The sequence below is a fragment of the Trachurus japonicus genome, chromosome 16, assembly GCF_045865225.1.
Source record: "Trachurus japonicus isolate A0001 chromosome 16, Traja_1.0".
In the NCBI taxonomy this organism is placed as follows: domain Eukaryota; kingdom Metazoa; phylum Chordata; class Actinopteri; order Carangiformes; family Carangidae; genus Trachurus; species Trachurus japonicus.
In genome coordinates, this window is record NC_140922.1 from 26,010,038 (window position 1) to 26,023,577 (window position 13,540).

A 13,540-nucleotide genomic window follows, 5' to 3' on the forward strand; every position below is an offset into this window, starting at 1 on the left:
CAGGAGAAGCGGCCAGAATTCATGTACAAATAAAGACATGTTTGTGCTCACACCATTACCCCAGCAACAACAACCCAAAAAAAAAAAAAAAATAGCACATAGCACAGAATACAAACACAGCGTTTTGCTCGTACCGTTGATATGTGTTTTACTGTATATAAACTGGCTGCAATAGAATGAGTACTGTGCATATGCTTCCTGTGAGCTTTTGCATGGAAATACACTTGTGAATGTGTGGGCTGCTGGGTGATTAGCTGACTCTTTGCCACTTGGAAATCTCTCAGGAGGGGAGATATGGAGCAGCTCAATTGAATCCTGGCAGGTAATCTAAGGAAACAGATGGATTTTAGTTATATTTGGCAGCAGATTAGCCACTTCCCCGTTGCTCAGAGAAATCTGCTGTTGCCAACTCCTGTTTGACAATCTGAATATTAGTCCTTGGTCAGGAGGTCTGGCTTGTGTGCTGTTAGATTGCCTATTCTGATGAGTGTGCCCCGCGGATTCAATCCTATCTGTGCTTTCTAAGGCCCAGCTGTGGTGGCTGGCCAACCCTTCCACACCGAGGCGCTTGCCCCGTCGCCGTCCCTCCTGCCCCGACTATCAACGCCGTGCCAGCGCAAACTGCCAGAGGAAGTTATCACCGCTCCATCCCCTACCCCTAATCCTGTCTTAGGTGGAGAGAAAGCGTTAAGTAGCACTTCTCCCGGCATTTATTGAAGAGGTAGAATGAACAGGTGTCACAGGACCTAATCGTCTGTCTTTAAATAAGCTGCTATTTTTAGTGCATACATTTTCCTGGAGATTTGCAGGTAGTGTACAGTAGAGGTGGGACAATGGGGATTTCTGTTTTATATATCCTGCTGGGATGTTGCTGACACGGTCATACACTGTGTATGTAGATTTTCCTTATGTGGCTGACTGGAGCAAAATAACACATCAGGCTTTTTGAGGGTGATATAACAAGCCTGGATTTTACAGTAATCCAACATTCTTACACAATAGGAGTTTACTACTTGTTGTATACACTATATTAGCTTGGTTTGGTTTGGTTTGATCATATGCAGCCTGATTTGACTGATATCAGCCTACAGAAAACACATGCGTCAAATATTCCTACATCCTCTTGGTAACTTAAAGGGATAGTTCAACATTTTGGCAAATTGGCCCATTGCCATAATCCCTATAGTCTTGGAGTAGTTTCGTTACCTTTAATTGTCGGTGCAAGCTATTTTTAGAACGGCGGAGCAGAGCTGCAAGCTGCTCAGAGCAACGCTACGGAGGCTCATGGGATTTCTTGGTTTCCCTCATCAAACTCATCAAATACACAATCCAACAACTCCAAAACGCTCTGGTGGACAAGTTGTGACCTGCATATTCACCACGCTATGAGATAATAATGGAACGTTACGAGACAGAGTTGTTTTAGAGGTAAATTCATGCAAAACCGCTGATGCGCGTTCACGTCGAGGGCAGTTTTTCGGCAAGCAGTCTCTGCATTTGCCTCTAAAACAACTCTGTCTCGTATCATTCTGGTATTATCTTATAGCGTTGTGAATGTGCAGGTCACAACTTGTTCACGAGAGCGTTTTGGAGTTGTTGGATTGTGTATTTGATGAGTTTGATGAGGGAAACCAAGAAATCCCATGAGCCTCCGTAGCGTTGCTCTGAGCAGCTTGCAGCTCTGCTCCGCCGTTCTAAAAATAGCTTGCACCGACAATTAAAGGTAACGAACCTACTGCTAAGACTATAGGGATTATGGCAATGGGCCAATTTGCCAAAATGTTGAATTATCCCTTTAACTGTCAGTGTTGTGTATGTATTTCTTATGATGAGGTATCTGTGGTCTGAGTGACACCTCTATATTTTATACTACTGACTGTAGCAACGCAGAGGGAGTCAGACATCACTAAAAACACCAGAAACCAATACTTTTATCAGTGGGACAAGCAGAGAGGGGAGGGGCAGGTTGCACATAGTCACAAAGGCACAGGCACACAGAGTGAGAGAGAGAGAGTGAAGGAGAAAGAGAAAGAGAGAACACAAACTCAGGTCCAAGTAAAAACAAATCTGATCTGACTCAGTGCTACAGTCCCATATACCAAAGTAGGTTACTAAAGCCTTTTACCACGACTCCATTCCAGGTGACATTAAGAAATCCTTTCTTATATAAGGTGCCATCATCTAATGTACGCTGCATGAATATAAGATTTGTATTATACTGTTCCACAGTGCCACAGCCTCCAAGTGAGACTTTTCCCTGTTGGTCTCTGAGTGATTTCAGACAGACATTAACCTCATCTCCTGGCAGTACTGACCGGCTGGGATGGTGTTAATGATGTATGTAGTTGGTATTTACCCACTGAGCCAGATTACTCCCTTATGATCCAATTATCACTCAGTCTGTAGTAGACTCAGAGGGCCTGCAGGGTCACTGCTTTGCCATGAGATTGTCTATGACAGATGTCTATGACTCCAGTGTTGATGCCAACACAAGGCTACTTCTCACTATCGGTTTAAAAACTGTTAGGTGTGCTCTAAAACCATTAAGAGGAAGCACTGTCTGTAGCTTTTGATTGAAGTGTCTCCATCAAGCTGCACTTTTGGTCATTCTGGTTTGTACTTTGCAAGAAATATATATTTTTAATTACTTTGATCATTTCAGTGGGTTTTAAAATAAAGATAATGTTAACAAACCACCTTAACATCAAACTCACTGATGCGCATAGGTGTAGACAGACAATGGAGGCGTCTTTGCAGCACACTGATGCAGCTTCCTGGAAGCTTGCATTCATGTTTGGAGGGATATTAGGCTGCTGAGCTAAGAGCCACGTTCAGGCTTGTTTCTTCTGTTGGTTGGTAATCAGTGAAAAGTCACGCTGTCCCTGAGGAAAGTATCCTTTCTGTTGTGGGCTGTTCCACCAACATCCAGTCACTTTTAGAGAAGAAAATATAAAGGTCCTAAACAGCAGTTTACTCATAGACAAGACTGACTGGGCAGGTCCGGTACACGATGGGCACGGGGTTTGTGTAATTGGAAAGAAATTGTGCCTTGGGTGGCATGTGTGGAAGCACAGCACAGTGCAGTGTGACAGAGCATACTGTGTGTTGGTCCACTATCAGTGGCCAAAATGAACAGAAGTAGATTGTTGTTGTTCTTGTTGTTGATCTAAGCTCAGCAATCTTCATCATTTTCTGGTGCTGGCACCTAAATGTCTTTTTCTGACAATAGTTTTAAACGACGAGGCTGTCCATATCCATTCCTTATTACTTCCATCTGTACAAAAACTGCTCAAAACACATGCAGCAGTCAGCCAAACTGAGACAGGGGATGACGTGATGTTCCGTCATTTTGATGAACATAAGCACTGTGTGTTTATTTCGAGCTAAGGCCACAATGGTGTTGTAAATATTCAGATTTGCAGCTGAGAGTCGAGCAAATGGACATGTATATAATGGCAGTAGAGTAAGTGGTTAAGCCTTTATTCTCAGTCAGTGACCAAAGCTGTTAAGTTGTGGACGACTAAACTGAAACAATGCGCTAAATTAAATTATGCTGAAAAACTCAAACTGCAATATGTTTGACTGTTTTGATGATGTATTTCCTGCTTTATTTTGAAAACACTTCCCCTGTGTGTCTCATGTCAGTTTTCTTCCTGTCTTTGTCCTGTGTTTCCCTCCGTGCTAATTGCCTGCCCCGCCCTAATGTGTTCCACCTGTGTTCAATTACCCCTGCCAGCCTTGTGTATTTAAGTCTCAGTCGTCCCCTTTGTCTGTCGGCAGATCACGACAGGCAACTGTGGTGAATCAGGTTTCAGGACTTGGAGTTGTCCCACTCCTTGGACTTGTTCATTTACATATGTGTTGAGGCATTTACAGTAATCCATGTGCATCCTGTGTGTGACTTTTGCAGTAATTTAAATGGTTGTAAACCTCCATGTAATCCATGTATGTTCAATTGGAAGATTTAAGATGTTTCTCAAAGTTTCAATTGCACAAAGACATTTATTTTAAAGGGATAGTTCAACATTTTGGCAAATTGGCCAATTGCCATAATCCCTATAGTTTTAGGAGTAGGTTTGTTACCTTTAATTGTAGGTGCAAGCAATTTTTAGAACGGCGGAGCAGAGCCGTGAGCTGCTCAGAGCTATGCTATGGAGGCTAATGGGATTTCTTGGTTTCCCTCATCAAACTCATCAAATACAACAACTCCAAAACGCTCTGGTGTACATGTCGTGGAGTTGTTTTCGAGGCAAATGCAGAGACTGCTTGCCAAAAAACTGTCCCCAGCGGAGCCGTGCATCAGATGTTTTACCTTGAAAACCACTCCGTCTCGTAACGTTCTGTTATTATCTCATAGCGTGGTGAATGTGCAGGTCACAACTTGTCCACGAGAGTTGTTGGATTGTGTGTTTGATGAGGGAAACCAAGAAATCCCATTAGCCTCCGTAGCGTAGCTCTGAGCAGCTCGCAGCTCTGCTCTACTGTTCTAAAAATAGCTTGCACCGACAAAGGTAACAAACCTACTCCTAAAACTATAGGGATTATGGCAATGGGCAAATTTGCCAAATTGTTGAACTATCCCTTTAAAGCTTGTGTTATTCATCGGCTGATGTGACCGTCTGGGTCTGAATATTTGGGTCTATAGCGTTAATGACTTTTGTTTTTGCCATGTGTGCCTTCAGTAGGTTTTTGTTTCTGCTGCCCATCACAAGACGTTAAGACACACTTACTTTAGCTGTTGCCGGACATTGCTGTGGTGCATGTGACATGTTGCCAACCTTGTTCTAGTTACGGGGGAATGTGATGATTCAGGGCTCGTTGTCCAGCTGCCACATCAGTGTATTTATCTTAACACGACTGTGACAAAAAGAGCAGCAGCTTATCGGTGCAAGAGAGAGATTGCACAGTTTAGAGGAAGGCACGTTTAAGGCATCTTAAATCCTCCCTCCTTTCCCTCTTAGCGGCAAAGATATCTTCAGTGGGCTTAGATTAGTTTAATTACTGGGATCTTACTAGAAAAAGTCCAGGTTCTTGTGACAGGACAGCCTGCTGTGTAATGATCCTGCTTCCTGCACAAGACGAGCTACATCAAGGTGCTTTTTATAAGGATCTCCCTCTCATATGAATTAGCAACAAAGGTGACTTGTTGTTTAATAGATGCCATGTATTTTGGCATCATGATATGTAGGTTTAGTTAATTTGAGGAATACCAGTCCAGTTTTTAATGTATTTTCTTTTCCTTATCTCTTTTTTCAATGTGTTAATGTCAAAATTCACTGTAGACTTAAATCAAAATGGCAGAAGTTATATTCCCCCTCTCATAAAACTTCAAGAATCCTGTTCTTAAAAGTTTATGCAGCACATCTGTCCACTAGAGAGCAGTGTAGTATCAGTCTCTGTCAGACCGCTCTGCTTCTTCCAAAAAAAGACAGTGAGTCAGAGCATGTGGAAGAAAATAACATCGGAGACCAAAAATAACAGCAGCATGTGGCAAAGACTTAAAACTGCCAGTCTCACAGAAAAAGTACAGAGTCATACACCGAGACACAGGGATGCTCTGCACAAATGGATTCCTAATAACTATTTTTGTATGTGTGTGCGTGTTTACTTTGTGTGTGGGGCTGGTGGGAAGTAGAGAACAGGTGAAAGAGATGGAAAACAGAGACACTATCTGCCCTGCAGGCCTCCTCAGCAGCCAGGAGGCTGAGTACGTCACTCGTGACATTTTACACTCACTCATTTTACTGCCCCATGTCAAATAATACACTACGCAGTACGCACACACACAGACACTCACTCACATATGCACACGTATGAGTACAGTACACACATGGATACAGACGGATACTTACACACACACACACGCACTCTGTCCGGCAGCCGTCCAGGCAGGCAGCAGGCAGCAGGCAGCAGGCTCCATCAGATAAATATGAGGCTTGTAATGCGACCACAGAGACGGGGCTGATGGGATCAATAAAGAACGGCGCTGCAGGTCATCGGGAGAACACAGCGAGAGGATAAATATGGACTGGCTCATCGGAAAACAGAGCAGCGAGACTGATGGGTACACAGGACTATATCTTCTCTCGTGTGTTCTCTCACCCATCTGACACAGATCAGACAGACAGATTTGCGGCTCTGCGTCGAGCTAAAGTCGACCGTTGGGAGGCTTCGTTTGTGCACCAGAAGCTGTTTTAGCCTCAGCACTTGTTTGTTTGGGAGTTGAATGGCAGCCACTTAGTGTGCACAGTGGGATTAGTCTGTGTGTTGGATTTTATGTTAGTATTTTTACCTGGTGGAATATTGTTTTCAATGCATACCCCAAAAGAAAATGTAAATTCATTCTTCTCTATTGGACACCTGTTATCCACTGTACTGGATAAGTGGAGAATTTTAGGATCACCATAGACTGCTGTTTTAAAGGCTTTTCTGTTCTGGAGTACAATAACTTTTACTGAAGTTTTGTGCTTTTAGCTTCTCAGATGTGAAGATTAGCTGCCTCAATATGATTTATGTTATTGCCAATTGAATATCTATAGGTTTTTGGACTGTTAGCTGAGCTGAATTGACAATATGACAATGTCACCTTGGGCTTTAGGAAGTTGCGACGGACATTCTGCATATGAGATAATAATTAAAAAACACTAGTTGCAACACTTGAAAAAAGTATCAAGTCTCATACAGAAACAGAGAAAATTCAATTAACACGTTCATTTTCACACAGCTATAAAAAGCTGACTGTGGACTCATAAGAGGTGTCTGAAGTTCCGATGTGTGATTTTTCAGCTGCAGCTTATTGCAGTTTTGTTTAAAGTGAACTTCAGTCTGAAATCAGGAGAGAACAGCTGAAGCAGCAGCCGCAGTGTGAGATGGTAGACGGACGCTAGACAGTCATGTGCTGGTTGCTGTGTGTGTGTACGGTATATGTGTGTGCGTTTAGAGACTGGCTTTGCTTCCTCAGTTGTTGATGGAACATGATCCACATGATAAATGTGTAAAGACCAAGATCCAAGTGAAGTGACTGTGTAGAATAGATGGCGTTTGTAACTTGTTTTGTATCTTTGGGGCATCCCTACAAATAGGCACAATTTCATTTTTGGAAAGTTGAAATGGCAAAATGTTGAAAATCCAAAAATGTCTCAGAGCTCAGAGGGATCTATTTGTAAATTCTGCTTTAGCAACAGCTGTTTACTTACCAGTGTAGAAGAAATGTACAGAGTTCAGTATCAAACTTTATTTCCTGTCTCTTTGTTTCCTCCCCTCATGTTAGCATGCTAATCAGCTAACGCTGGCCTGTCTTGACACTGTCCCACAGTGACTCCAATCCACCCTGAAGAAAACCTACAAATATACCCTCTTGAATAAATGTGATACTAACATACTACTAAAATTATAACAAAATGACTCAGTTCCATGCTACTGTACACAAAACATATTTATAACATTTGAAATCTAAATGTTATATAATGCTATCTGATGTTGGTAATATGACTGAAACATATTTTGAATGTTAAGACATAAGTGAAGCCTCACACGTGCATTAGTTTTTTTTTCACTTACGTTGCTTCATCACAACTAGCTAAATTATTGGCTATGATATCAGTCATTGTGGAATCTAATCAGGCGTATTGCTGACTCAGCCGCTGCTTCCATCCTCACCGTCTGATGCAGCTTGGTGTGTGTTTCGAGGCAGCACTCAGATATCACTCTGCTGGCTGGTTCCTCTGAACCTGCGTAGATGTTCTTCTTTTATGTCTCTGCGAACTTGTGGGCTCATAGTCGGGGGCTGCAATCGATTATGGATTTCTCTTGTGGCGCTGAAAAAAACAACAGCTTTCAGCAGGGCGGTGGATGATGCACTCTATTGTTGCAGCAGGTTAAAAATGACATTTGTCCGTGCTATAGGGCAGATGAGAGGGTGTTACTCACATGAAGCGGTCATTTCTAAGTTTAAGTTGGTTCAAATCAAACTTTGTTATTTAAAGTCACTCTGAAAGTTCATTTTTTTCATGTTGTTTATTATCATCATTGCACTTGTCACCTTCATCAGATAATCACCTATAACATCAATAATATCCATGTTTTACTTTAAGTATGATTTCTGTCAAACTCATCTGTAGTATCATCTGTTGTGTTGGTGTCTGTGTCAGATTGTTTTTCTCATCTCTTTGTGTTCTGTATGCACTGAGCTGTGCACACTTTTTTTATTTTTTTTATGTTTTAGGATCAAAGAAGAACCAAAGCCTCAGCCGGCACAGTAAGTAAACTGCATTACCCAGAGTGCTCTAGGCTTTGACACTTCTTCCTGTCAGTCGGTGCTGTGTGCTTCATGTGGCTTTCTCCTCTTTGTCTCGGAGGAAAAATGAAAGAAGTGTCACTAATGTCATGGAAAGCTGCTGTGGTAGCTCATCAACTGCACAGCCACATTTTATTTGCATTATATTATCGCATATATTATTTTTCAGGATGAGCAGCATTCATCTGCTGACTGTTGAATTTTTCTGCCGGACTCTAAACAGCCGACTTCCGTGACATCAATGACAGCAGCTTTTCCTTTCAACCAGCTTCGTTATAGCTAGGCACCCCCCCCCCCCAAAAAAAAAAACATTGCCCTTGTCCCTGGTCTCTAACTTGGCTGCCCATTCTCATCCAGTGTGTCATCTGCACTCTGATTGGCTTGTGCAGCCTCGTAATCCAACCACAAGTGTGGACTATATGCACCTATCCTGCTCTACTGAACCTTAGCTGCATTTTGACTAAATCTACCTGCAGGGCTAACCAGTCTGACAACCTGACCCCTTCTGCACCACCAAGCTGGAATAAATGACACTCCTGTTTACCCTCGGCTGAGCATTTGATGCAGCTCTCATTTCCATTGGCTGTAGAGCTTTCCTGCTTCTTCTCTCCTACCCTCTACTGTAAGGCTGTCTGTATCATCTTCCTCTCTTCTTCTGTCTTTCTCACTGTATTTCTGACGCTGTGTCTGGTTGTTAATGTTCCACCAATCGCCGCTCTGCCCATGTCCTGGCCTTTTTTCCTCTCTGCGCTGGTTGTAGTGAATGTCCCCGCTATTGTTCACCTCTTAGAAACTGATCTGCTTCCTAAAAAAGAAAAGAAAAGAAAAAAAAACCTTTTCAGGACAGATTGTTTTCTCCCATGATGACTCATTGCGCTGTTTCAGTCACACTTTGCTTATTTGAACAGGTGGTTTCCCTTTAGTGGGATCACTGAGCTGGTAAATAACGTTCTTCAGCCCCAGCAAAAGTCCCAAAATGACAAGGAGCCAGAGCCAGACGCGTAAGTAATAGTACAGACCCCTTCTGATCTCCTCCCAGCAGGCACAAACATGCAGTGGTGACCCCAGCAGCTGGGCACACAGTCTGTTTGACCCCAGTGGATATTAGAATACATCATACAATTTCTGCAGGATGTTTGTTGAGGCATATGAGAGAGTGATGGTGTGGGAGTGACTGCACTTTTATAAATGACGTAATGCTCTCTGGGGTGGAACAAGTACCAATATACACAAGAGAACAGTGGAAAATGGGCATTGTTGTACAGTTTGTTTATATATTCTTCCAGTGCACCAAATTAAAACAAGCAGCAGGGACCTGTGAGAACCAGTCCAGACATTATATGGTGTATGTTGTCTTGAAACAACGACTTTTTGGTCTCTCTGTGAAAGCTTTGTCACAACTCAGAAATAATGCAAATTGGATTGATATTGATTATTGATTGAATATTGACTTCAAAATATTAATATATATTATTTATGCAAGTTTTAGTAAATACAAACCATAATTTATTCATCTAGGAAACATTATAAATAGTATTATAACTATAACATTATAATATAATATAATTTGAACATTTCTAAAAGGAAAGCAGCTTGATGTTAAACTAAAATATTATAAAGTTTCAGTCATAGTCTGTAGGAAGTCAAGTCAAGTGTAACTGTGTGGGTTTTTTTAAATACAGGAAGAGGAATTGGTAATAGGATATATAACACCATTGTTATCGATGAAATCGTATTAATTCACATCCCCATGTGTAAAACATTATGATCAATACAAGTGTATTGCAGCCATCATGAATGTTATTTGACTTTGGACAAGTCGACATCTGTTTTGACATTCTGACCTGTCACTAATTGGAGCTGGGCCCTCGTTAATGTTATTAGCTGCACCTGTGCTCTTCAGCTGTAAATCAAAATGCGTGAACAGAGGCAGGTGAAGGTCGTTAGAGGCCACATGCTGGAGGGAGTAGAAGTTTGCAGCTTGAGGTAAATTCTATTTTCCCCAAAATACATAGCAAAGTAGCTAATATATACTGTTGTGACTTGTGTTGTGTGTTTAGCCTATTTCAGATAAATTCTGTCTGATTTACAGCCCACAAAATAGTGTGTAGTTAAACATAAGCTAAAGCAGCATAAACATCTGTGACAACCCCACTACAGGCTACATGCTTACCTTAGCACCAATCTGCAGCTAGACAAAGCTAGCTACTAGCTTCAGAAAATAGTAGAGGAGCTAGCACACAGTTGGACAAGACCAAACCAGTGCTGAAAAGAGCATGAATATTGGATTAAAGATTTGTCAGGTGGCCAGGTGCTCCCATTTCAGAAACAATGGGAATGTAGTTCTTTATCAGCCAGATGTGTAAACAGACAATTGTTTGTTAATGTGTTAGCTGTACCTACCTCCATTGGTAAGGTGATATGTTGTGGCAGTGGGTTTGTCAGCTTGTTGCGGAGTTCTTTTCTTGCCAAATAGCCAATAAATCAATAATGTCCCATTAGCTTTGAGTCAAGAGCTGAGGACTTTGTAACATATGTTATGACTGGTTAAATTTTATGACTTGAAATTCTTTCAGACTGGATCAATTAAAGATTGTACCATCCCTTATAGTGAATGCTACAAATAGGCTACACAAATATACAGTATATAGGCCAGGTAAATTGTGCAAATGTGATATATTAGGGGCGACAGAGGGGTAAACATTGAGCTCAGTTTGTGGCAGAAGTAGAATCCAGACTCTTGTAGACAGCTTGTAGTTGAGCCTCGCTGTCATATGTCCAAGAGGGCGGCTCGTGTTACGGGCTGTGTGTAGCTGCTCTGCCCCGGCCCAGAGGTAAGAGAGCTCCGATACGCTAGCATGGGACGGGACAATGAGCAGCGTATGATTACTCGTCAGCACTGTCACCTACATTTGACCGTGTTTGACCGAATAAGTAAACCCTTTTGGAAATGGGCGCTGTGTACCAGCTGCCTGCCGCCACTTGAGTTACTCTCACTCCACAATCATTCTTTGTTTTCGTCTTCATGCTCCACTTGTTAAACCATTTGCTCCATTTAAATAAGTCTACATACATTTAATCTTAACCTTTGAAGGCTCCCATTAACGTTAATTCTTTAATCTTCTTACTCTGTTCATTCTTTCCCCCCTGATATCTGGCTCTTAGAGTCGAGTCACAGTTAACACAGACTAAAGTCTCATTTTGTAAAAAACCTGTTTTTATAACCTCTATGTGGCCCCCCAAGAGGTGAGCGAGCGTTACAAAGAGGTGACCCGATACAGTGGAAGGCAGAGGTAATCATTGGTTATCTTTAACAGCTCTTTTCAGTGACCTTGTCCGTCAACAGAGCAGTGGCCCTTAGCCCATGTCCTCACCCAGAATTGAGCGCATGTCTCTGTAAACCTGTGAGTGTAAGCAGAGATTAAGTCAGAATAAAACATGATTATTTGTAGTCTTATTCCCCTGATCCTCAGAGACAGTGGCTTTACCTCTTGTATCACAGTCTTCATCACTCCGTTATCAGGCCCTCTGTCAGTAAATGAGATTTGGTGGGATGTGTTAAACAAGGCTACATACTAATCTCTGCTTGGTAAACACACAAAGGCTGTGACACAATTAGCCCTTTAATCCCTTAGTGGGTACAACAAGGGGCATGCCATTGGCACTCTATCTAATGTTTAGATTGCATGGAGACTTGCTCACAAAATACACACACACACACACACACACACACACACACACACACAGAGACAGTCTTCAGGTGGAGTGTCGCTGTTTGGTTGGTGCTCTAAAGGTCTGGTTGTGGGTAAAGGAAGCACGTTTATCTCAAATGCAGAGCTGTATGTGGTAAAAGGATAGCGCTGCTCAATAATTCACAAGTGCTAATGAATGTTGCAGGGGATATGTGGGGCGAAACCAATTCTAATCGCCATATTATGAAGTCAGCCCAGTGTTTAGTTTCCAAGGAGACGCTCAATTGACATGTGTCATACAAAATGCATGTGAAGAGTCCATGCAGGTTTTTTTCAGTAGCCTCTCAGGACTTGTTAGGAGTTAAGGATCCACTGTATAAGATCAGGTGTAATGTATCAGTAGGAGGCCATCTATAGGACACAAACAATAACACAACTGCTGCTACACTTGTAAAGGCAGAGAGGATTTTGGGCTCCACTGTGTGTGTGCGACCACCACTGGTTTTCCTAACACAGTCGAGAAATACTAATTGTGTGTATTGGTAATATCGTTATCCACCCGTATGACTCCAGGGTGATCTGTGTCTCACCTTACGACTGTCCTGTTATAGAAACACAGGTGCAAATGATTCATTAAACGCTGGGGAACCTGAGAAAGTGGAATTAAGTGATGTTCTTAAACTTGCAAAGCAAATTTGATACCCACCCCCCCCTGTTTTAGCAGAGGTGCGGTATCAAAGGAGGAACTCTGCTTTGAAGCTTCTGAGGTCACGGTATCTGCTTTTCCTTTCAAATCTAACACACTGCACACGTCTGAGGTGATATCAGTTTGTCAGCGGATAGTAGGAGCTTATTGTAGTAAATGTGATTTTTTTTTTTTTCACAAATTGTACTGGGTTCTTAGGTCAGTATTATTCTGATTAATGTGTATTTCAAACCCCTAAACTGACACATATTAGACCATGGACTCATTTTTTATGATTTATCCTTTTAGATGTTTTATCATACAAAGTATTTAAATCCCAAGGCTGAAATAGTCATGCATCCTGTCCTTGTGTTTCCTTAAAAATGAACCTGAATTATTTCCCCTTTTTGCTGGGGAGTCTAGAACGCTACTTGCCCATTCATGGATGAACATTGCAAATGAATGTGGGGAGTAAATGCTGTGCGATGCTGTGACAATGCTACTGTCTCTGTAGATAAATAAACCAAACACAAACCTCACTGTTTATTGATCAAATCATATTTCCTTTTTCCTAACTATCTGTCCTTCCCTTCCCCTTACAGGAAGTTGCACCAGCAGTTTGAATCGTATAAGGACCAGGTTAAGAAGATGGGGGATGAGTCTAAGCAGACTCTGGATCAGAAGAGCGAAGCCCCAACCTGCGGGATATGCCACAAAACCAAGTTTGCCGATGGCTGTGGCCACCTCTGTTCATATTGCCAAACAAAATTCTGTGCTCGGTGCGGAGGACGAGTGTCTCTGCGGTCAAATAAGGTAACGCTGGCTCGCATGCTCGGTACTTTCCATTTATGAGGACACATATACACA

General features: G+C 42.1%; 1 protein-coding gene across 25 annotated transcripts in view; it reads left to right on the forward strand.

The window, feature by feature from the left end:
• Window positions 1–13,540, forward strand: part of rims2a (regulating synaptic membrane exocytosis 2a) — a 141,303-nt gene that overhangs the window by 16,757 nt on the left and 111,006 nt on the right. For 24 of the 25 annotated variants that reach the window (XM_085802826.1, XM_085802828.1, XM_085802833.1 and 21 more), the window contains exons 3-5: window positions 8,225–8,257; window positions 9,205–9,297; window positions 13,276–13,486. In XM_085802826.1, the coding sequence (XP_085658952.1) occupies window positions 8,225–8,257; window positions 9,205–9,297; window positions 13,276–13,486 (337 nt within the window). The remainder of the gene's footprint in view (window positions 1–8,224; window positions 8,258–9,204; window positions 9,298–13,275; window positions 13,487–13,540) is intronic. The other variant, XM_085802832.1, reaches the window with a different exon arrangement.